The 22,847-nt window shown below is 49.6% G+C and overlaps 4 protein-coding genes across 8 annotated transcripts in view; 2 read left to right on the forward strand and 2 right to left on the reverse strand.

Moving 5' to 3' along the window:
• C2cd2l (C2CD2 like) overlaps positions 1 to 4,725 on the reverse strand; it is an 11,277-nt gene extending 6,552 nt beyond the window's left edge. The window contains exons 1-7 of one of the 2 annotated variants that reach the window (XM_021206438.2): positions 3,967 to 4,722; positions 1,990 to 2,085; positions 1,365 to 1,484; positions 1,068 to 1,178; positions 873 to 989; positions 668 to 779; positions 430 to 538 (exon numbers count right to left, since the gene is read on the reverse strand). In XM_021206438.2, coding sequence (XP_021062097.1) covers positions 430 to 538; positions 668 to 779; positions 873 to 989; positions 1,068 to 1,178; positions 1,365 to 1,484; positions 1,990 to 2,085; positions 3,967 to 4,320 — 1,019 coding nt within the window. In that variant the 5' untranslated portion in view covers positions 4,321 to 4,722. Of the gene's footprint in view, positions 1 to 429; positions 539 to 667; positions 780 to 872; positions 990 to 1,067; positions 1,179 to 1,364; positions 1,485 to 1,989; positions 2,086 to 3,966 lie in introns of both variants that reach the window. The other variant, XM_021206439.1, reaches the window with a different exon arrangement.
• A 5,911-nt stretch (positions 4,726 to 10,636) lies between these two features.
• Positions 10,637 to 17,926, forward strand: Dpagt1 (dolichyl-phosphate N-acetylglucosaminephosphotransferase 1). Of its 4 annotated transcripts, none has more exons than XM_029543782.1 (9): positions 10,637 to 11,455; positions 11,799 to 11,919; positions 12,199 to 12,412; positions 13,271 to 13,417; positions 15,573 to 15,657; positions 16,358 to 16,475; positions 16,886 to 16,981; positions 17,139 to 17,294; positions 17,380 to 17,926. In XM_029543782.1, exons 1-9 carry the CDS (start codon positions 11,289 to 11,291, stop codon positions 17,443 to 17,445), a joined length of 1,170 nt encoding a protein of 389 aa, XP_029399642.1. In that variant the 5' UTR covers positions 10,637 to 11,288; the 3' UTR covers positions 17,446 to 17,926. The 4 variants fall into 4 exon arrangements, with proteins under 4 accessions (XP_029399642.1, XP_029399643.1, XP_021062337.1 ...); XM_021206678.2 differs by having other exon boundaries at positions 10,642 to 11,455; positions 16,358 to 16,546; positions 16,886 to 16,973; XM_029543783.1 differs by lacking the exon at positions 17,380 to 17,926 and having other exon boundaries at positions 10,638 to 11,455; positions 16,358 to 16,546; positions 17,139 to 17,204.
• A 1,279-nt stretch (positions 17,927 to 19,205) lies between these two features.
• On the forward strand, positions 19,206 to 20,522 carry LOC110327955 (histone H2AX). Its single transcript, XM_021207271.2, has one exon. It carries the CDS (start codon positions 19,268 to 19,270, stop codon positions 19,697 to 19,699), a length of 432 nt encoding a protein of 143 aa, XP_021062930.1. The 5' UTR covers positions 19,206 to 19,267; the 3' UTR covers positions 19,700 to 20,522.
• A 300-nt stretch (positions 20,523 to 20,822) lies between these two features.
• The window catches only part of Hmbs (hydroxymethylbilane synthase), a 7,903-nt gene continuing 5,878 nt past the window's right edge, over positions 20,823 to 22,847 (reverse strand). Inside the window, exons 9-14 of the mRNA XM_021206693.1 lie at positions 22,396 to 22,509; positions 22,130 to 22,168; positions 21,838 to 21,957; positions 21,604 to 21,657; positions 21,402 to 21,488; positions 20,823 to 21,321 (exon numbers count right to left, since the gene is read on the reverse strand). Of these exons, the coding sequence (XP_021062352.1) occupies positions 21,148 to 21,321; positions 21,402 to 21,488; positions 21,604 to 21,657; positions 21,838 to 21,957; positions 22,130 to 22,168; positions 22,396 to 22,509 (588 nt within the window). The 3' untranslated portion in view covers positions 20,823 to 21,147. The remainder of the gene's footprint in view (positions 21,322 to 21,401; positions 21,489 to 21,603; positions 21,658 to 21,837; positions 21,958 to 22,129; positions 22,169 to 22,395; positions 22,510 to 22,847) is intronic.

Here is a 22,847-nt window from a genome sequence, read left to right on the forward strand (position 1 = left end):
ACAGGGTTTGTCTGTATAGCCCTGGCTGACCTGGAACTCACTTTGTAGACCAGGCTGGCCTCAAACTCAGAAATCCACCTGCCTCTGCCTCCTGAATGCTGATTAAAGGCGTGTGCCACCATGCCCGGCTCGTTAGTCTATTTTTGAGAATTCATCTCCCCTACCAAAGCACCCCCACGGCATGCTGTGCACCAATCTCAACTGGCAAATTTGTCCTATCTTCCCTGCGTCTCTGCTTCGAGCCTGCCATCCACCCAGAGGTAGGGCTGTATCTACTCCTAGTCTGTGTCCCCAGGGCCTGGCATACAGTGGGGGTCCACACCACAGGCTACTGAGAGCAAGGCTGACGCCCTCATGCCAGGGCTTGGAAAGGTCTCTTCATCCTGGCTGCCCACGGGGACAGAGGGGAGGGGGCAGAGTGTGACTTACAGAGCTAGGTCCTCAGTCCATTCCACCTCGGGGCCTGCCCTCATGGGTTTGGTCCACTTTTGTTGCATGGGGTTGTCAAGCTCAGCGGCACAGCACAGCTCCTCAGTACCTGTAAGGAAAACAGAGCTTAGAGGATGCTCAGATGGAAGAAACCAAGTCTGCGGAATAGAGGAGCCGTGTCTTGGGCAGAGGGGGAAGGGGTTGCCTATGCCTATGGCAAGGGCAGCGGAATTCTCACCTCCTAGCTCACTTCCCAGGTGAGATGCTCGAAGCTGCCGTAAGAATAATCGGGTAGGTCTGGGGATGGATGGCTGGGCCTGGGACATCGTGGGTGGCTTCTCACTGGGTACCTAAGAGCAAAGGGGAGTAAAAAGAGAAATAACCCTGATATAGTAACTTGGAGATGGGGTACACGCAAAACTTTCCTTTGGGGGCCCACTCACCAGGCCTCCTGGGGCAGAGCAGGCCCTGAGGTTGACCATCATGGCGGGCTGAGTGCTGACTATAGCGTCCTTGATCAGTTCCTCAACTGTTGAGAGCTCTGGTTGTTCCTCATCTCTCTGTAGAGAGGAGAAGAAGTGGAGCCTCCGCCCTGCTCCACTGCCAGTTCAGTCTCTCCTCTACTGCCCCCTTCTTACCTCCCTAGTCTGCAACTTGGGAAGCACCTTTAGGCTGAGTTCTGGGCGGTCAGTGAAGGCCCAGGACACCAGCAGCCCCTCATCAGGGATTTCCTCCAGGCTGACTTCCAACTAGAGTCAAGAACTGAAGGATTAGTGTGATCTACCCCGTTTTTTTTCAGGACCACCCCCCCACCCACCCAGCTAACTCCTCCAGACCCCTCCTTCCCGAATCCAATGTAGAGAGGAACCAGAGAGAAAATGCTGAGCCAACTCAACCGCCCTCTGCCCAACTCAGTTTCCCCCATTTCCCTCCACCTGTGTTGGTGGCAGTGTCAGAGTGACGTGGTAGGTCTCCATGGAGACGGCAGCGGGGGACTGCTGGGTCACAGAGATAGGGAAGCGCACCTCCTCAGCAGAGAGCTGGCAGTGCAGCACCTGAAACAGGGAACAGTGTCAGGCATTGAGGAGGACACCCACCTGGCTCTGCCCTTCCCCACTTCTGTCATCCTTGGGATGATGTTCCTTTGGGGGCCCTAAGCTTCTCAATGAATTAGACAAAAGCAAAAATCTCAGCCGTGGGGTGGTGGCTCACACCTTTAATCCTAGTACTCTAGAGGCAGAGGCAGGCAGATTTCTTGAGTTTAAGGCCAGCCTCGTCTACAGAGTGAATTCCAGGACAAGCAGACCTACACAGAAAAACCCTGTCTCAAAACAAAACAAAGACAGAAACTCTTCTCTTCCTAGAAAACAGACCACACACACACACACACACACACACACACACACACACTTACTTTGCCTATCACTGCAGTGAGATTCTCAAACCTCCTGAAACAAATCCTTAGGTCCTTAAAACACACAGAAACTCCAAATTAAGAACCCTCAGACTAAAAGGAACCTTGGGGTCAGACCCATCTTGTAGTGCCCACCAGACCCTTACCATGGTACGCTCTGATTGGTCAACGCAGGTCACATGACTGATGCTGGCTCTTGGTGGGAGTTGGGGTATCTCCTCAAAGGCGATTTGGATGGAGCTCTGAGGAAGTAATGTGGGCACAAGATCAAGTCCCTGGAGCTGTCCCCTGCAGGGCTGGTCTGCCCAATTGCTGGCTGGATTCTAGCACTGCAGAGGCCTCAGCTACAGGCTGGCCTCTGGCCCCTTCTTGGCTCAACACTTTAAGACAGAAGGTTTTCCCTCCAGCCCCACTATCTCCAGGGATCTGCAGCTTCTAGGGGCTGCTGAGAACCTGGAAGTTAGACTACCTTACAGGCCAGCTTGCCTTTGAACCTTGGATAATTCTTCAAATCCCAGGAACCTCTCTGTTCTCCCTGTTTTCCCTCTTCACCCCTCCACCTAATTGTTCATTGTAATCACAATAGAGGTAAATGACAACTACAAGAAGAAATTGACATGTTCATTGCTATCTGTAGCTGGGCAAGGCTGAAGTGAAATAGTTGTGTCATGTGCTATGAAATAAGATGAAGAAATAAGGCTAAGCCTTTTCCCAAACAAACAGGATATGAATGGTCAAAGGTATCGATCGTATCACACTGCTTAAGTTCATAGAAGTAAAGACTAACTTATCACGTCTCCAGGAAACTCCATCAGAAGTGCTAGGAAGAGAAGCGAGTTCAGAGTGAGGGATCAGGGGTCCCAGGCCTAGATAATTCCTTAGGGTGGACAGCAGGAGTATTAGGGAGCAGAAAGCCGATTAGCTTAGCTCTCAAAAGAGCCACTCCCTAATTCTTCTACAGCAGTGGAAAGCTGGGTAGAAGAACTGAGGAGGGGGCACAGCCTGGGTTGGATATGTCCTGCAGGCTTGAGATGGAGAAAACAAAATGCACGGAACTCAATCACTTTCTCTAGCAAACGTCCCTGCGGTGGCAGCTTTCTTCTTCAAAAGTCATGCCAACTGGGGAGATGAGTGCTTAGCTACTCTCTCTCTCCTCCCCCTGCAGGAGAGGCCAATGTCCAGCTGAGTCAGCTGTCCCGGGGACAAGGTACAGGAAGAGCCAGGTTGGAGGGGTAGGGTCAATGTAGATGTCGTCTGGCTTTCCTCTGCCCAGCTGGGAAGAGGAAACAGGAGAACTTCTTGGGGGCACTTGAGTTTCTAGGCATCTGGATTCATAGGGCAAAGCCTCCAGGCTCCTATGGCTGGAGACAGAGAAAAGACCTCTGCACAGGGAGCTGATAGTCTGATGGCCAGGAAAGGAAATGGTCCAGGAAAGGGAGACCTCTGCCTTCCACCCAGCCTCAGTCTCATGACTCTGTGTCCTGCCCACTTCCTGGGAGGCCAGATGCCCAGGGTGCAACGGGTGGAGGTAGCTGCCTGTGCTGGATTATGAGCGACCCTGGAGGGGCAGCCCAAGTTCATTTATTAGAAAGGACGCAGGTTATCAATAGGCCCTTTAACTAAACTCCTTTCCCTTAACACTACACTGCAGGCCAGCCTGGAGGACTGTAGTAGTGAAATTACTGGAATATGGAGAGATGATTCAGTTACCGTGGGGGCTCTACCTGACCACCAGGGTTTGGGAGCCTGGTGAAATCTTAACGGGGTGTGGTGGCATGAGGACCAGGCAAATTCCTTCTGCAGGTGCACCTGTCTCCCTTAGCCCAACCAGTCCAGTCTAGGCGGAAGTGCCCTAAGGCACACGGATTAGCGTTGCTATGAGAACAGTAACTTGTGCTGGGTTTAGAACCAGAGTAAGTACCTTGCTCACAAAAATAGAAAATCTGGTACATAACTGGACTTCCTTACAAGCCCCAGTCTAACCTGCACGCTCTTCTCTGATCTGAAAGAGAAAGCTGGAGGGTTCTCCAGTCGATCCCCAGCTCTAACCCAGCCCTCCTAACATGAGCTCTTCCCTAGAAGGCAAAGCTGAAGGGACGACACGGGGGCTCAGTGCAACTCACCCCGTCCCTGCAGGCCTGCTCATTCAAGGCTCGCACCCAAGCCCGTTGCCAGTTCTCCCGGAAAGACCTGAAGGCAAAGAGCGAAGCCAGGAGGCCCCGTACGCCGGCTTCCTCGGGGGTACTGGTCCGGGTCGCCCGCAAACGCAGCAGCGAACGCCACACACCCAGCTCGCGCAGTGAACCCCAGGGCTCAGCAGCTGAGGCGGGTCGGGAGTCTCGGCCCCCATCGGCCCGCGACAGCCACAAACCCCGGGCATACTGCAGCATCCAGCCCAGTACCGTGATCAGCGAGGCGGCGAAGAGGACCAGCAGGGCCGCCCAGCCCACATCCCGCTGCCCCCAGTCCGGATCCATGCTCCCGCGGGCTCGGGTCCCGGCTCGGGTTCAGCCGCTGCCCCGGGGGAGCATGGCCCGGATGGACCGTGGGGCGTGGGCGAGCTCCCCCGGGGCTGAGCGCGCGGGCTCCGAGGCTCTCCGGCGCCGCCGAGATCCCAGGACCAGTGGGTGCCACGGATAGAGAAGAGGTCCTCCGGGGTCGCGATGCTCGAGCTCTGTCTCCGTAGCCGGAGATCCGGATCCCTAGCAACTGCGGTGTGACCCCAGCTAGGTTCCAGCTAGCACCCGACTCCTCCCACGGCGTGGGGCGCCGCCGGACCCGAGCAGGGACCAGCCTGCGGAGACACCGGGGCTCGCGGGCCAGCGGGCCAGCACCGGCTCCGGGAGGGCTGCGTGCGCAGAACTGACACTGACAACACCGCCGGCGCCCCGCCCCCACCCGCCCTTAAAGGAGCCGCGCCCTCACCGGGCGGGGCCGTGCTAACCCGCCGCTCAGAGCTAGAGGAGGGTGGAGTGGGGGAGGGTTGAGTTGCACACGTAGAGGATTCCGGGATGAGAATAGGCGGAGTCTTTAACTGTCCCGCCCGGTCCTGAAATCCCTGTGCACCCCTTCAATACCAGGCAAGGGAACTTCACTTATCTGAGATACATTCTTGGTTTTCCCTACGATTCTTAGATTTCTATGGGTTGGACGCCTGTGGGTTAAAAATGAGTTAGTCCCTGTGGAAATCACCACTCACTTTCAACACCTCCTGGCTCAGCAGCTTGTGATCTTACTCCTTGACTGAAGCTAGGCACCAGGTAAAGAGGGAGTAAGGTATCCCTCCCAGATAGAGGTGCCTTACAAAACCCAGCTAATATCAACGGCGAGAAAAATAAAGCTTAACCTGATAAAGGTTGAGAATAGAACACTACCATTGTCCTCCTTCCCCTTGGAGTTAGGATTCAGGAACCCCCCTATTAACCTTGCTTGCGTGGGTTTGTTCTCGAGATATTTCCCAAGCCCAAGGCTGAGTCTGTTTTTAAAAATAATACATTTCCATAGTAACAGCTCCTGTCTGTGGAGCACGTGTAGATGGTAATGAAAAGGGAGCTGGCATTGTAGCACTGGACTATCAATAGATTTGGTCAAAAGTCTCTCATCCAAATATGTGGCATCCCGTGTAGTGCCACCTGACTGTCGTCCTAGCTACTTAGGAGGCTGAAACAGGGTGATACCTTTGCCAAGGAGTTTGAAACCAACCTGGGTGAGACCTCATCACAAGCAAACCCCACCCCCACACACCAAATATGTGATATCTCAGCCAGCTCCGGAGAAATGGTGTTCCAGGAAGACTGCACAGCTTACAACCGCGGGATGCACCCTTTGCTCTATATCCTTCTAAGACTGGAGCTCATCTTTGTTTCTCGGGGACAGGGGACGGACGGTATCTATAAAAAAGATTAGGAGCAATTCTGTTTCCCAAGAGACATATGGTGAGGTGTCTGACACAATTTCTTCTGCACACAAGATAAGATGAGATGTTAAATATCTTTCAAATCCATTTGTCTAAGGAACAAGCCCATGAGAGCAAACAATATTTTACAATACTTTTTTTTTTTTAGGTAAAAAAAAAAAAATGGCTGTCAGCAACAGAGCTGTCTGATCTAGAAGAGGAAAGGGTATATATAGCTTGAGATAGCCTGATTTTACTGCAAGGGGTGATAAACAGAGGTGAGATTGTAAGGCAACATTGCTGTGACCCTAACTGTCTACAGCGAGCTCCAAAACTAATGGAGATCCCTAGAATCTCCATCATTAATCTAGGAACAGAAGACATGGAGCGAAGGAAGGCAAGAACTCTGGGAAATAACCTAGGAGAAAAGAGTCAGCTGGAAGAAAATCCATGTTCAAGGAACCCAGTAATGCAAGAAATTGTTGTAATGCAAGGTTCTTCTCCACCAAGAATCCTTCCTGAGGAACTCTGGTTCTTCTCTGGTAGTGAGCGGGAGGGCTCACCTGTCCACCCAGCTCTATGAAGGCTAAGTGAGGACTGTGAATTCAAGGTCAGCCTGGAATATATAGGAAAGCCCGGCATGGTGGTGTATCCCTTTAGTTCCAGAGCTTGGTCAGGGAGGGGGCAGAGGCAGACTGATCTCTATTACTGGAAGGCAGCCTGGTCTACGTAATGAGTTCTAGGCCAGTTAAAGCTAGACATTAACACCTTGTGTCAAAGAAAAAAAAAAAAAAGAATCAGTTCTCTACAATCTTAGGTTTATTTCTTCAACTTTTTCACTGGACACTTGGTCCTGTTCTTCCAGATCCAGCTGGATCTCCCTGGTTTCCACATCTCTCTTCCACCAATTACTTAGCCTTTGGGTACTTATTTCATTTTGCTTTTACGGCTTAGCTGAGTGTTAATATGAGTGCTTTGTTTAACTCAGCAGGAAACTCAGAATAGAAATGATGTCCCAACCATCTCTCTTCCCTCATTCTCTTTTTTTTTTTTCTTCCCTCATTCTCAATGAATGTATCTTAATTATGCTGAATTATTCTTTGAAGGAAGCAACTCAGTTCTTCTTATCATTGTGCTCCCTACATCACTTACACCGTAGAGATTTGCCAGTTGTCATGTTTTTCTTGTTTTGTTTTTGTTTTCTGGAACAGGGTCTCACTGGCTGGCTTGGAACTCACTATGTAGATCAGGCTGCCCTTGACCTCATAGAGATCCTCCTGCCTCTGCCTCTCAAGTGCTGGGATTGAAAGGGTGTAGCACCTACCCCTACCTCAGTTATCTAGGAGCTTGGAGCCTAGCTCAATTGGTAAAGTGCTGGCTTAGCAGAAACAAAGTCCTGAGTTTGACCCCCAGCGTCACATAAACTAGGCATGGTGGTACCCAAAGGACAAGGGGAAACAAGGTAGAAAGATCAGGGGTTCAAGGTCAGGCTGGCCATATGGACTACTTAGTAAATTCAAGCTCAGCCCAGGATATGTAAGAACCACTCTTAAGGTGTCTCAATGAAAAAGTCCGATAGGGCTTAGGATAGAGCTCAGGGGTAGATGCCTGACTCAATAGAGTTTGGGATATAACTCAGTGGGAGATGCCTGACCTAACATACATGAGACCCTTGGTTCTGCCCCCAGCACTGCAAAAAGAGAGAGAAAGGCTGTATCAAGGAGACCTATTTAGGCTGGGGAGATGGCTCAGCGGTTAAGAGCACCAACTGCTCTTCCAGAGGTCCTGAGTTCAAATCCCAGCAACCATATGGTGGCTCCCAGCCATTCGTAATGGGATCTGATGCCCTTTTTTGGTGTGTCTGAAGGACAACTACAGTGTACTTATATACATAAAATAAATAAAATCTTTCAAAAAGGAAGAAAGGAAAAAAGAAAACAGGAGACCTACTGACGTTAGTACCTCAGTGACTGAGGCTCAGATAGCCGCAGGAGCTAGTTTCCCCTTGGACAGGGCATGGTGGCTGGCACCTATAATCTCAGTATGCCCATGGGAAGCAGAGGCAGGAGAGTTTGAGTTCAAGACCAATTTAAACTACATAGAGAGACCCAGGCTCAAACAAACAACAAACAAAAATGAAATCAGAGAAGACATCAACTACAAAGGGAACATTAGGACCAAATATCATGAGCTGTATAAAACTGAGTTAATGATTACCACTCATTTGAAATTTCAGGATGACCTTATGTTAACATTCGTTTTGACCTAGCTTTTTTTTTTTTTTTTTTTTTNTTTNTTTTTTCGAGACAGGGTTTCTCTGGATAGTCCTGGCTCTCCTGGAACTCACTCTGTAAACCAGGCTGGCCTTGAACTCAGAAATCTGCCTGCCTCTGCCTCCTGAGTGCTGGGACTAAAGGTGTGCGCCACCACACCCGGCTCATGACCTAGCTCTTGAAAGAGGAAAAACAGTATCATTTGAATCCATACATTTCTTCTTTTATTTGTAGTAATATTTGGAATCTCTGCCCTGTTCAGAAATGTCTGGTCATCTTTTTCAACTTCTCTAGAATTCCTGTTGTCAGTCAAGTTTATGAAGCAGGATGTGGGGGCTGGGGAGATGGCTCAGTGGTTGAGAGCACTGTCTACTCTTCCAGAGGTCCTGAGTTCAATTCCCAGCAACCACATGGTGGCTCACAGCTATCTATCCTGGGATCTGATGCCCTCTTCTGGCATGTAGGTGTACATACAGATAGAGCACTCATTTCCATAAAATAAATCTTTAAAAAAAAAAAAGGACCAGGACTCTAGGTGTGATGATGTGTATAATACAGGGAGAGGCAGGAGGATTGCCACAAGTTCATGCTCAAGCTGCTCTAAATAGTGAGTTCTAGACCAATCAAGTGGCCACTACGACTCTCTACATTATTTTCCACTTCTCAAAAATCATGTCAGCCCACAGGACTGGACAAGGTTAGGTTTTACTTCCAGTTGATGACTTTTGGTAGTCAGAATGAAAGTAGAGAGGGCAGAGGGGAAGGACAGGGCCACACAGGTAGGCCTTGCCTCAGACTCTGCAGAGCTCTCTCAGGGTCCTTTTACACTGGCGGAAACAGGGCTAGGCTTTGTCAGGCAGTTGATTTAATAATAGGTTGTTGGCCTTGCTAGCTGGGAGGCACTCAAGACTGCTGAGTTGTGTGCTCTCTGCTCGGCACAGGGAAAAAACGGCAACTCAGCAGATTCGGGAGTCCCAGAGATGACATTTCAGGATCCAGGCCCATCCTCTCAACCATTGCCAGCAAAGACACAAAATTCCAAGCGAGCCAGGTGGAGCACTATCACCCCGGGAGCAAAGTGATTCAGATTATACAACAAATATCCACATAACCTCTTCTGATGATCCAGGCATATGAATCCCTAGTGCCTGGTCTTTAAACAAGTTCTCACCCCTCCTAGGTGGCTGGTGGATGAGATAGTGATCTCTGAGAAGAAAGAAACAAAAGATTTTAGGGCTTAAGCCAGCTTGGAAAAGAAGCTTGATTAGAATTAGCCTCCAAATAAAAATAATAGTAATAATAATAATAATAATAATAATAAATAGGGCTGGTGAGATGGCTCACTGGGTAAGAGCATCCGACTGCTCTTCCAAAGGTGCAGAGTTTGGATCCCAGCAACCACATGGTGGCTCACAACCATCCTTAACAGGATCTGACTCCCTCTTCTGGAGTGTCTGAAGACAGCTACAGTGTACTTACATATAATAAATAAATAAATCTTTAAAAAAAAAAAAAAAGAAAGAAAGAAAATAAATAAAAATAAGAAATATACAGACTGTCCCTCACACCTCCAGGGAGTCTCAGCCTACTTCAGCTATCAACAGGATAGCTGAATGCTCCCTCCTCTGGGGATTTCAAGAGCTCCTCCTCCCCACCTGCTCCTGTGTATCCAAACCTCCCTGTTTGGAAGACCCTTCCCCTCCAACTATGGAAATGTTGTAAGCTAATCTCTCTCTCTCTCTCTCTCTCTCTCTCTCTCTCTCTCTCTCTCTCTCTCTCTCTCTTTTCCTCACTCATCATGCTTGACGATGCCTGGTACACAGGTCTCTTTGTGTCCTATGCCTCAGGGGACACCAGAGGAAAGGAAAACATTTGCCTCCCTGATGTTGGCTTGCATGTGTTACACACACAGAGAAAAACAAAACTTACTATACTATCCAGTAAAGTGTATTTGTGACATAGATGGGGCTTTTAGTGTTACTAAGAGCCATCTCCAAGTTGAATGGACATTTCTTACCTGATTTTGAGAAAAAGGAACGACTATCTTTGACCTAAGAAGTGTCAACTTCATCCTGATTCTAGGAGTATGATGTATTCAAAAGGGAACGGACAAAACGCCATGTTATTGTCAACTCCCTAACTCTCTGTGGTGGTTTCCTCTCTGAGGAAAACATTTGCCACCTAAGGGATCAATATTTCAGTGAACTGCTGTGCTACTAGCGAGTACAGGTGTCAAAAAGCAAGTGACTGGGAGGAAGAAACTTGACTGGGAGGAGAGCCACGAGCTCACTGGAGGTATGGGCAAGCCCTCCTGCAATGCTTCGATTTCTGTCTCTCTGTTTGGAGAGCTTTGGCACAGGGCTGTGATCCAACATCAAGTTCAAGTCCCTGCTTAAATCGAAGATCTGAACGCTCAAACAGTTCTCTCCTGGAGAAATGCAGCCGTTGATTGCCCAGCAACAACGGGATAGCGGAGGCAGAAGGTGGGTGGGTTGTGGGAAAAGTACCTGGATCATGAACAAGAAAAAGAGCGGGAGGGGCTTTTCGGGTGTCTGAGCTTCCCAGTTTTTAAAAGCCCTCCAGGTTGTGCCTGGGTTTCTGGAACCAGTGTTTACATCGGCACCAGTTTTCCTGCAAAGAGCGGGTGTGCTTCCACACTCTCATCCCTCCTGACCACGGCCTGCTCTCAGTAGCCATATTTCCAGCCCCAGGGCATCCCAGACTAAGCTCAGGCTGCTAGCCCTTTAAACCCGACCTGCGAGGGAGACGACGTGGAACCACAGAACAAGCGGTGTCAGCCACGTGGTACGAGGAAGCGTTCATGTTGGAACTGGGCAAAGCCTATTTCCACTCTGAGCTGCACAATATGATTGTTTCGAGAGTATCCACTTTTCTTGTATTTTCTTCAGTTGAGTTTCCACAACGCTAATGGTACCGCTCTTTTAGAACTAAAGCTTTGTTTAATATAACTCCACCGGTCCGGTTCCGGTGCCCGTTTTAAAAATGGTGCTTCGGTCTTCAGCAGCGATCGTTCTTTCGCAATTAAGATCCGGGTGGAAACAATGGGTAGGTGCAACGGGGCAGAGCCGAGGTTGCTTCCTAAGAGCTTCTTGCTGGTCAGGAGGGAGGGTCAGGTCCTAGCTGGGTTTTGTTCCCGCTGGCTCCGGAGTCCTCTGCGTGTAGGGAGCCGCACTGCCGGCTGCCGAGGCCTCGGGATTGTTCCCGGCTTACCAGTTAGCTGAGTAGGCGGCGGAGCGGCGGCCACCGGAGGGTCACCATGTGGGCCTTCCCGGAGTTGCCCCTGCCGCTGCCCCTGCTGGTGAATTTGATCGGCTCGCTCTTGGGATTTGTGGCTACCGTCACCCTCATCCCTGCCTTCCGTAGCCACTTTATCGCCGCGCGCCTCTGTGGCCAGGACCTCAACAAGCTCAGCCAGCAGCAGATGTGAGTAACCGCACGCGAGTGTCCTGGGCTGGGCGGGGGAGGCAGGGTTGCACAGGACAGGGGCGAGGACTGAGGTGCTTGGCTTTGCACTGACCGGAGAGCTAACCTGGGCACCCAGAACTCTGGGAGGTCATTAGAGTTGTCTATCCTGGGAAGGACGGAATGCAACTGTTGGGTGTCAGGAGTTGTAGAGGGGTAGGTAAACACTCTGTGCACACTCTCCCTACTCCCCAACAAACAAAATCCTGGGAAGAAGGCCACTTTAGTTTACTGGAACCCCTACTATTGTGAGTGACCACGCCCCTTTCTTCTTCCTCCTCCACCCCTTCCCTCTGGGCCGCAGCCCAGAGTCCCAGGGAGTGATCAGCGGTGCAGTTTTCCTTATCATCCTCTTCTGCTTCATCCCTTTCCCCTTCCTGAACTGCTTCGTGGAGGAGCAGTGTAAGGCATTCCCCCACCATGAAGTAAGTGCGCTAGTGGGGAAGTAATTCGCGGGCTGGCCGGGGCCGGGCACTTGAGTTGGGGTTATTTGGATTTGGGATAAGAATGCTTGTGGCTCCATAGAGACAGGAATTCTTGGACTGGTGATATAGCTCGGTGGTAGAGCGCTTTCCCAGTATGTGAGTATGTGCAAGGCCCCGGGTTCAATCCCCAACTCCGAAAAAAAAAAAAAAAATGGAAAAGACAGGAATTCTTGAAAGACAGAGTAGAAGTAGGTCATTACGTGCCCACGTCTCCCCCAGTTTGTGGCCCTGATAGGTGCCCTCCTTGCCATCTGCTGCATGATCTTCCTGGGGTTTGCCGATGACGTCCTCAATCTGCGATGGCGCCACAAGCTGCTGCTGCCCACAGCTGCCTCACTACCTCTCCTCATGGTCTATTTCACTAACTTTGGCAATACAACCATCGTGGTGCCCAAGCCCTTCCGCTGGATTCTGGGCCTGCATTTGGACTTGGGTGAGTAGCCCTACCACTACTGCCCCTGTGGCACCTACTTTCTGGTACCCTTGCCTCTGAGGTCCCAATAGAGGACCCCTCCTGGTGATCCATATCCTCATCAGCCATTTCTTTTCTCTCCTTGTATCTACTCTCTCTCTTTTCCCTCCTTCTTTCCCCACCTCTTATTTCCTTCCTGTTTCAAGGAATTGAACCTAAGGGCTTGATGCTTGCACTGAGACTTAGTATCAAAGCTTTTCCTTTCTCTCTTTTGTATTTAAAAAGAAAAAAAAAAGAAGAAAACAAAACAGGGTCACAGGGCTGATGAGATGGTTCAGTGGGCAAGAGAACTGACTGCTCTTCCGAAGGTCTGGAGTTCAAATCCCAGCAACCACATGGTGGCTCACAACCATCCATAATGAGATCTGATACCCTCTTCTGGTGCATCTGAAGACAGCTATAGTGTACTTATTTATAATAATAAATAAATCTTTGGGCCAGAGCAATCAGGGACTGAGGGACCAGGGTTGACCTGAGTAAGCAGAGGTCCTAAATTCAATTCCCAACAACCAGATGAAGCTCACAACTATCTGTACAGCTACAGTGTGTACATAAAATAACAAATACATATACATAAATAAATAAATCTTTAAAATGCAAAATAGAGTCACACACTAAATTGCCTTTAACTTATTTAGCCCTGGCAGGCCTTAAACAGGTAATCCTCCTGTCCCAGCCTTCCAAGTAGTTAGAATTATAGACCTGTGCTACTAGGCCTTGGCTATTTGGATCCTTTCTGGTTTTCCATTCATCCTGTGCTCTGTTCTGTAAACAAACAAACAAACAAATCCAAATCCTACTTCTCATTGTGTCCCCCAGGGATCCTGTACTACGTCTACATGGGGCTGCTTGCAGTGTTCTGTACCAATGCCATCAACATCCTGGCAGGCATTAATGGCCTAGAGGCTGGTCAGTCACTAGTCATCTCTGCTTCTATCATTGTCTTCAACCTGGTGGAACTAGAAGGTAGGTGAGATTGGGAATAAGGAGGAGGAGAAGTCTGGGTGTCAAGAGAATTGCCTGGTGTAAATTTAGAGAGTTCCTTGTGTGTTTGTGTGTGTGTGGGGGGGGATGACAAGACAACGGTGATTTTAGAATGGGAGCTATTTACTTCGCACACAGCAATAAGGAATCAAGCATGAGAAAGAAAAGGCAGTAATGGCTGTCACTTATAGCTTGATGGTCATGAATAGCTAGACCAATGATTTTCTATTGGACATGAATAGCTTCAGAGAACCGCAGCAACAGATAGGATGGCTCCCTGGCCGTAGTGGGAAAAGACCCTTACCTTTCCAACCCTGTCAGAGAACAGACAGACCCAGAACACTTAGCAATATAAAAATGACCACAGTCCCTCAGCTAACGAGAGGGTACAGCTTTTTTCCAATAACAATTTATTTCTTCCTGCTGCCTTTTGTTTTGTTATCTTGAGACAGTCTTGCTATGTAACCTTGGCTGGCCTCACGATCATCCTATGTCTCCTAAGGGCTGGAATTGCAGGCCTGCACCACCACACCTGACTTCCTCCTACTCTTAAAAAAAAAAAAAAAAGTTATTCATGTACTCGGCCTTCTGTGCTCCCAGCTTGGAGCACATGTCCACTTTCTTTCATCCCTTCCCAAATTACCCAATACAAATTCTAAAATAAGCCCCTCATAGTATCCCTTGATTGAAAGGTTTTACGGTTCCCTCTGGTATATGATTTCCAAAGTCTTAGTTTCTATGTAAGCCCAAGCTTGAGTATTAGTTATTTTTGGTCGTGTTGGACATCAACAAGTACTTATTAAGTCTAAGCACTTTGTTTTGAGACAGGGTTGTACCACGTTGCCCTGGAACTCACAGAGCTCCAAGTTCTGAGAATAAAGGGATGGGATGTGTGCCTCCCTCTGTCTCCCAGCTAAAGCTAAGCACCTTTTTTATTTTTTGGTTTTTCGAGACAGGGTTTCTCTGTGTAGCCCTGGCTATCCTTGAACTCACTCTGTAGACCAGGCTGGTCTTGAACTCAGAAATCCGCCTGCCTCTGCCTCCTGTGTACTAGGATTAAAGGTGTGCGTCACCACCGTCCAGCAGCTAAGCACTTTTAAAGCATTATCTTATTTAAATTAAATAACTGGCAGTATCTTTTGACAGATAAATGGGAGCTTACCAAAATTCAGTGTGTCATATTCAAATTCACACAGCTAGGAAATAAAACTGGTATTCAATCAAATCCCAGCTGGAATTTTTAAACCACATTTAAGATAGTCACTAGGTTTTCGGTTGTTTTCTCTGTCCCTCTCTGTGTCTCTGTCTCTCTTCCTCTCCATACCCCTGGCTATCCTGGGACTCACTATGTAGCCCAGGCTGGTCTTGTACCAGGAGATATTCCTGTGTCTTCTGAATATTAGGAGTCACTAGCTTTTTGGTTAGTTTTTGTGTTTTGTTTTTTAAAAAATTTTATGTAGCTGGGCATGGTGGCGCACACCTTTAATCCCAGCACTGGGGAGGCAGAGGGAGGCAGAGGCAGGCGGATTTCTGAGTTTGANAGAGGCAGGCGGATTTCTGAGTTTGAGGCCAGCCTGGTCTACAGAGTGAGTTCCAGGACAGCCAAGGCTACACAGAGAAACCCTGTCTTGAAAAAAACAACAAAAAAAAAAATTTATGTATGAGGGATGTTTCATCTGCATGTGCATTTATTTGTACACTAGAAGAGGTCATCGGATTTGATGAGACTACAGTTATAGATGGTTGTGAGCTGAGAATTGAATAATTGAATTTAGGACCTCTGAAAGAGCAGCTAGTGCTGTTAACCACTGAGCCATCTTTCTAGCCTGGTTTTTTTTTTTTTTTTTTTTTTTTTAGGTCAGTGAAAGCGATGAGTGTATTGGGAGTGATGTGAAAGGGGAAGTTAGAGCTGGGCATGGTGGCAAGCACCTGTCATCCCAGCACATGGGAGGTGCCCACCAGACTTGGCTACATAGGAAGTTAGAGACCAGTGGGGGCAGGGTGGGGTAGAGTTGGTCTTGAAAGTGACTTAGGTGGGGTGTTCCTAATGGCGGGGAACATAAATTAGATCCAGATGAGAGCAAGGCACACAGCGGGGTGCGGGTTCTGACTTCCTTCTGGTTGCTTTGCCCCAAAGGTGATTATCGAGAGGATCATGTCTTTTCCCTCTACTTCATGATACCATTTTTTTTCACCACCTTGGGATTGCTGTACCATAACTGGTATGTAGGCTTATGGATGAGAGAGAAAATGATTGGTGTATGTGGCAGAGATGGTCTTGACATAACCCAGCTTCTAATGAAGAGACTAAAATTGTGCGTACTTTTGTTGGATATTCTCTGGCTCTTCTATTGCCACTCCTGTGTGAGCACAAGCATTTGACTGGTGTGACTGGTGTGTGTGTTTGTGTTTATGAACAGGGTATTAAATCTGAGGTCTTAATGCTAAGCAAGCACTTTAGATTTTAGCTCTATCCTCAGCTTTTTTTTTTTTTTTTTTTTTCAGAATAGGGTTTTGCTAAATTGCCCAAGCTGGCATTGAACTTACAATGTTGTCAAGGCTGGTCTTGAATTACAGGCATGTGCTGCTATTAGATCCCACCCCCTCACCCCACCACCCGCACACCTTCGTGCTGGGGATCAAATTCATGACGTTGTACATGATAGGTGACTGCTTGCTCAGTGAGCTACACAGCAGCCTGGTGCTGGTGTGGAATCGCTGCCTACCCTGCAGGAGTTGGGAACAAATACTGTGCAGCCCCTAGGAATAGATGAGTTGGGGGCCTTGGGGCCTACAGAGTTTCTGGAACAGCCTTTCTTTTAGAACTCAGGGTTAAGACTGGCCTGCTGCTGAGAGTGAGTGATTGAAAGAAAGAGTCAGTAACAACTCTTGCCATTGGCTGAAATCCTCTCTCCCATACAGGTACCCATCTCAAGTGTTTGTGGGAGATACCTTCTGTTACTTTGCGGGCATGACTTTTGCCGTGGTGGGAATCTTGGGACACTTCAGCAAGACCATGCTGCTCTTCTTTATGCCACAAGTATTCAATTTCCTCTACTCACTGCCTCAGCTCTTTCATATCATCCCCTGCCCTCGACACCGAATGCCCAGGTAGCCACTCTGGGGCTTTCAAGGGTCATAATAGTTTTTGACTTGGGATAGCTAAAGCCAACCTATGCATTTCCTATGTAAGAAGTGAGGGGAAAGATGAGCTGACTGTATGTGGGTAGCTCACTGTAATTTACAAAGCTCGTTTACTTACACAGTGTGTAATGCTTACAACAGTCCTGACCACCTGGGCGTAAGCATCGGAGCCAGAAACCAACTCCAGTACCTAAGTACTCAGTATGCCAGAAACCAACTCCAGTACCTAAGTACTCAGTACTCTTCTTAGTAACCAGGGTGCAGAGTTCTCTGATTCAGTCAAATGAAATCATCTTCCCATTGCAGACTCAACGCAAAGACAGGCAAACTGGAGATGAGCTATTCCAAGTTCAAGACCAAGAGCCTCTCTTTCCTGGGCACCTTTATTTTAAAGGTAACAAGGTAACAGGAGGTAAGGCCTGAGGCCGCCATCCTTAACTTGGGAAAAGAGAAACCTAGGCCTTTTCAGGCCCAGGGGGAGTTTGGGAACATCAAGAAGATCCCTATTCCTGAAGTAGATCTGCATAACTGAAGTCATCTTCACTTCTGGTCCCTGCAGGTAGCAGAGAACCTCCGGTTAGTGACAGTTCACCGAGGTGAGAGTGAGGACGGTGCCTTCACTGAGTGTAACAACATGACCCTCATCAACTTGCTACTTAAAGTCCTTGGGCCCACACATGAGAGAAACCTCACCCTGCTCCTGCTGCTCCTGCAGGTACAGCTCAGGGTGGGGCTTAGCAATGCCATGGGGTTCATATCTCTGGTTGGCCTTGCTTCTAATTCCAGTTCACTTCTCCCAGGTCCTGAGCAGCGCCGCCACCTTCTCCATCCGTTATCAACTCGTCCGACTCTTCTATGATGTCTGAGCTCCCTGACAACTACCCGTTACCTCACAGTCTCCATTGGACCTCAGCCAGGGCCAGCCTCTGTCTGGTCCGAGACGGCCTTCTGGTCCAGGCCTCGCTGACACTTTTGTTCTCAGCTTCTGCCATCTGTGACTACTGACATCCTGGATGGACACCTTGGTGGACTTGAAGTCCGCTAGTTGGACTTTGCCTATGGCTGTCTTCAGCTTGCTACGCCCGCCCTCCCTTTCTGTCCCATCTGCAGACTCACCAGGTGGGCATGAAGCCTCTATTATGCAAATATTCGTAGCTCAACTTTCCGAGTGCTAATTCTAAAGGAATTCACTGGACTTTGAGTGAGAACCTGGGCTAGGGCTAGAGTTTGGACAATATACTCCAAGGTGACCTCACATTTGACTATCAAATTAAGTGTTCTGATTAGGAAGCACAGAGGCAGGGCCTTGTGCTCAGAATGGTGACAATAAAGGACTGCCTTTTACTTACTCAAGTGTAGCCACTCCTCCCTCTGTCCTTTTTAACCTTTGAGATGCTTGAGGCTGGGTGTGGTGGCACACGCCTTTAATCCCAGCATTTGGGATTAAAGCACTTGGGATTTTAATCTGCCACTTGGCAGAGGCAGGTGGATTTCTGAGTTCGAGACTAGCCTGGTCTACAGAGTGAGATCCAGGACAGCCAGGGCTACACAGAGAAACCCTGTCTCGGAAAGAAAAAAAAAGATGCTTGAGGATTGAACCCTAGGGCTTCCTTATACTTAACTGCTCTACCACTGAACTATATGCCAAGCTTGGTATATTTATTTTTTATATAGGCATTCTAGGATAGATTGGAAGGGTTAGAGTCGGTACTTTTTCCAATAGGACACCTACCTCTGCTCCATCAGACCCTTTCTTGCAAAAAAAGGCCTGTCACAAACTAAGACCAGACAGAACATGTTGCATAAGTATCGCAGCACAAATTTGTGATAGCATAAAGGATAACAGTGCTCCATTTTCTGGCATAGGATTAAACTCCCAGGTTTCATTTCTTTTCTTTTAAACCCTCCCTTTAATTCTAGCACTAGGAAGGCAGAAGCAGGCCAATCTCTGAGTTCCAGGACAGTTAGGGCTACTCAGAGAAAACCTGTCTCAAACAAACAAAAGCCAGATGGTGGTGGTGCACCCCTTTAGTCCCTGCCCTTGGGAGGCAGAGGCAGGCAGATCTCTGAATTCAAGGCCAGCCTGGTCTACAGAGTGAGATCCAGGACAGCCAGGGCTATACGGAAAAACCCTGTCTTGAAAAACCTAAAAAATAATAATGAACAAATAAATAAGCCCTCCGTTTGCCAGATTAGAGGAGGGAGTGGGAAGTGCTCTAACCTAGAAGGAGAGTTTGCTTATAGTGTAGCTCCTTTTCCTTTAAAACCATAGGCCAGCTCAAATTTCCCAGGAACTGTAGAGGTAGCTCCAAGCTCCACCCTTCTAGTCTTCGGGTTTTGTTGTCGCGCCGTAGCGTTTAAATTTCGCGCGCTCTACATGGATTGGCCATTTTCCACGGGTGAGCAGCCGCCAGCTTGCGGCCTCTCCGCCTTGTCTTCTTCCCCGGGTAAAAGGTTTTCAAATTGGACCAATCACTGGACGCGTTCTCTCTGCTAAGGCGCGTCACCGAAGGGTTAATTGCAACCAACCAGAGGTGGGTATTAAAAAAGGAACCAATCAGGCGAACGCGGGGGCGTGTCCAGGGAGTTTATAAGGGCCGGCTTGCCCGCGCGAGGCGACAGTTGACTGCGGCGGTTGGTAGCTCGTGTTCCCTCGGCGTCGTTCGCAGCCCTTCTACCTCGTACACGATGTCCGGACGCGGCAAGACCGGCGGCAAGGCCCGCGCCAAGGCCAAGTCGCGCTCTTCACGCGCCGGCCTTCAGTTCCCGGTAGGCCGCGTGCACCGGCTGCTGCGGAAAGGCCACTACGCCGAGCGCGTGGGCGCAGGCGCACCGGTGTACCTGGCGGCCGTGCTCGAGTACCTCACTGCCGAGATCCTGGAGCTGGCGGGCAACGCGGCCCGCGACAACAAGAAGACGCGCATCATCCCGCGCCACCTGCAGCTGGCCATCCGCAACGACGAGGAGCTCAACAAGCTGCTGGGCGGCGTGACGATCGCGCAGGGCGGCGTCCTGCCCAACATCCAGGCCGTGCTGCTGCCCAAGAAGAGCAGCGCCACCGTGGGGCCCAAGGCGCCGGCGGTCGGCAAGAAGGCCTCCCAGGCCTCTCAGGAGTACTGAGGGAGCCCGCGCCGAGGCCGCCCAGCCAGCCCTCCCCACACCTCCACAAAGGCCCTTTTCAGGGCCACCACCTCCCTCACAGAAAGAGCTGAGCCACTTCGGGCTGCGGCCCGCCGCGTCCCCATCCCCTCTCCGCCCTCGCGCCTCTCTCCCCTCACCCCGCACGGTCGCCGCGGCACCTGCCCATCCCGGAGCTCGTGACATCGCTTCGCCATTCTCTGTCGTGGACGACGACCCCGTGCGGAGAGGCTGCGGCACCTTCCCGAGGTCTCGGCCTCTGGCTCTGACGTCCTGCCGCGGTGGGCTTGAAGGTTAGTCCCTCCGCAGCTGCAGCCCCGGCGTCTTTCCTTCAGCTTGGTGCTTAGCCCTCGCCTGGACCTTGGAGAAGTGACTTGATTGCCGGGCTTTGAGGAGGAGAAATGGATCACTTGTTTCATTCTGTGTCCCCGTTGCTGGCCTCATACCAGTTGACCCTGTCGCCATTCGTAGGCCGGTGTGGTGTGGCCGGGAGAAAAATCGTTGTAATGTGAACCCAGTTTCTCCAGGATACCTCCCGGCAAGGGTCAGAGGCGCTTACCGGCCTGTGGACAAGCGTTGGATACCTGCCGCAGGCGACAGGCAGCCGGGCCTAGCCATCCATCCCCTCTTCCCCAGCGATTCAACTACAACCCAAACATCTAGATACCAGCACAAGCCGGTGAATCCCTGTCTGGACTGAGCCTCTGGCTTCTGAACTGGAATTTTTGCAGCTATTACAAGTTTAGAATCTTAAGTGGGGAGATTTAATGGGCTAATTTTATTAAAGGATCGTTTGGTTTTTTAAAAAACAAAAGTGGAGTGTCTGATTTAACGTTGAATGCTATAGTCCCGGGACTAGACAGAGCTCCGTGATAGAGCCATGTACCTGGCACGGCACATCTTGGGAGGGAGTGGGACTATAAGGTAACTTCCCTTACTTTCTGCAGGCTGAGTGTGGGAGTGGAAAAGCCTATGTAATCCACGAAGATCCCGTTGACTGAAGACAGACAGGCTGTAGGAATTGAAGGCTGGTTTCTCTTGTTTTTTTGTTTTGACAACATGAGGCAAATCAGCATGTTATACAAAAGAAAGGTCTGAAACTCAATTCAAGTTTAGAAGGGCTTTGGGTTTATTCATATCTTCCCCAACTCCATCAGAAGAACCACATTCTAAACTGGTTTATTAGTGGTATTGGTTACATTCAAAGATTGGCATGGACTTTCTCTAAAGAGATGAAGCCCCCAACTACTGAGGGAAAGGCAGATATGGAGGCCCCAAGGTGAGGCACATCTTCCAAAGCGGAAGTCTCAACAACCCCGTGGTTCGATTTCCTGGGATAATCAACACCCCTAGTAGAGGAGCACAGGGCACTTGGAAGCCAGATGTAGGCACTGGAGTGGCAGCCGGGGTTCCTGTGCCCTACAGACCAGTTAGCGCACATCATTAAGCTGCCGTGCAACATCCAGGATGTTCTTTGCTCCTTTGTTGAGCAGCAAGCTGGCCAGGCTGATGCCCAGGGTCTCAGCAGCTAGCTGGGCTCCTCTCGGGATGTTCCGGGCAGTGATTCCAACCAGCTGTGGGTCATCCTCTGGACCATCTTCTTGCTGGATGATGGGTTACAGTTTTGGTGAGAGGAAGATTACAAGCAGTTCTATTTATTCCTCCCTCATCTCCCAGTCAATACCTGAACAGGGACCTGGATGGTGGCCTGCATAGTCTCTTGCATGCTATCTGAGCCATCTAGACTCCAGACTCCACCAGTCAGGTACAGCTAGGAAATAAAATGTTGGTACCAGTATATTTAAAGAAAGTTACTTAGATGTTTGGGTACACATGGAAATGACAGTTCCCTCCCTCCCCACCCCCAATCTATTTTCCCAGCTTACTTGCCCATCTTTCATCACTGTATGCACTGCTACTGGCACGCTGCAGCCTCCTTCCTGCAATGATATGTTCCTTTGAGCTCTAAGGGCCGTTAACACCACTTTTGACCACAGACCTCTTAGGGGCCAGGTCAAGGTCCTCTCCATACATATAAAACATTACATACAGAGTGCTTGAGAAATCTCCCTACTGCCCTTCCTGGTTCCCCACACCACCATGTGAGGAGCCCATCTTACCAGGTGCCTCAGAAAAGCCCTTTCAGCAATGCAGCGAAGCAGAGTTTCAGGATCGTGCAACACACTCACTAGGTCCAAGATATCCTGGTCCTTGGCTCGGACTTCCACAGCTAGAGCTCCCTAAAGGAACAACAGGCCTGATCTCCAGTAACGGAGCTAAACATGGGAAACACCCCTCTACCTGCTTCCCAGGGTCTTATGCATGCCAAATCCTGTCCTTCCCTAAACATCTTATTTGATGGGTAGCAGGTGCCAAAGGTTATGAACCCAGGTTCTCTCCAGGCAAACTTACCTGACCCACAGCATACATGCATTCCTCTGGGTGCAAGATCTGTGGAGACAGACAAGATGGTGGGATAGGGGGTGTTCAAAGGCAATGAACTAGGGTTTGCCAATCTAGGAAGCCTGGGGAAGGCACAGGTAGGAAGTCCAGCAACGAATCCCAATATCCTTAGCCTGGGCTTCTGGCTTGTAGTGTTGTTGGCAGAATGGTCAAGAAGAAACCAAGGCAGGAGAGAAGCAGATTCAAGCGGAACAGGAGAACAGGGCAGCTCCTACCTGGCCCACCCGGCTCTGCCAGCCCATGCGCTGTAAGCCAGCCACAGCCAGGACAATGGCACTGAATTCCTGTAGCTCATCCAGCTTCCGAAGGCGGGTGTTGAGGTTTCCCCGCTGTGGAGCTTTGCTAAGGAGAAGTCAAGACCTACACACTGCACCCTCCGCCCCACAGTCTCTTTTCCCCCCTCTAGCTAACTTTTTAAAAACTTTTGTTTTTGTTGAGTGGTGGTGTACACACCTTTAAATCCCAGCACTGGAGGCAGAAACATCTCCATGAATTCAAGGCTAAATCTGGTCTACAGAGAGTTCCAGGTCAGGCTAGGCTCTACAGAAAAAGCCTGTCTAGAAAAATGGGAAAAGGGCTGGTGAGATGGCTCAGTGGGTAAGAGCACCCGACTGCTCTTCCAAAGGTCCTGAGTTCAAATCCCAGCAACCACATGGTGGCTCATAAC

This window comes from Mus pahari, chromosome 10, assembly GCF_900095145.1.
Source record: "Mus pahari chromosome 10, PAHARI_EIJ_v1.1, whole genome shotgun sequence".
Taxonomy (NCBI): domain Eukaryota; kingdom Metazoa; phylum Chordata; class Mammalia; order Rodentia; family Muridae; genus Mus; species Mus pahari.

Excerpts from the sequence above, each read along its gene's own strand:
- LOC110327955 (XM_021207271.2), top strand. The coding sequence starts at position 19,268 with ATGTCCGGACGCGGCAAGACCGGCGGCAAGGCCCGCGCCAAGGCCAAG.
- Dpagt1 (XM_021206678.2), top strand. The coding sequence starts at position 11,289 with ATGTGGGCCTTCCCGGAGTTGCCCCTGCCGCTGCCCCTGCTGGTGAAT. Across the intron at positions 11,456-11,798 it reads AAGCTCAGCCAGCAGCAGAT|CCCAGAGTCCCAGGGAGTGA; the intron begins GTGAGTAACCGC and ends TCTGGGCCGCAG. Across the intron at positions 13,418-15,572 it reads CAACCTGGTGGAACTAGAAG|GTGATTATCGAGAGGATCAT; the intron begins GTAGGTGAGATT and ends TTTGCCCCAAAG.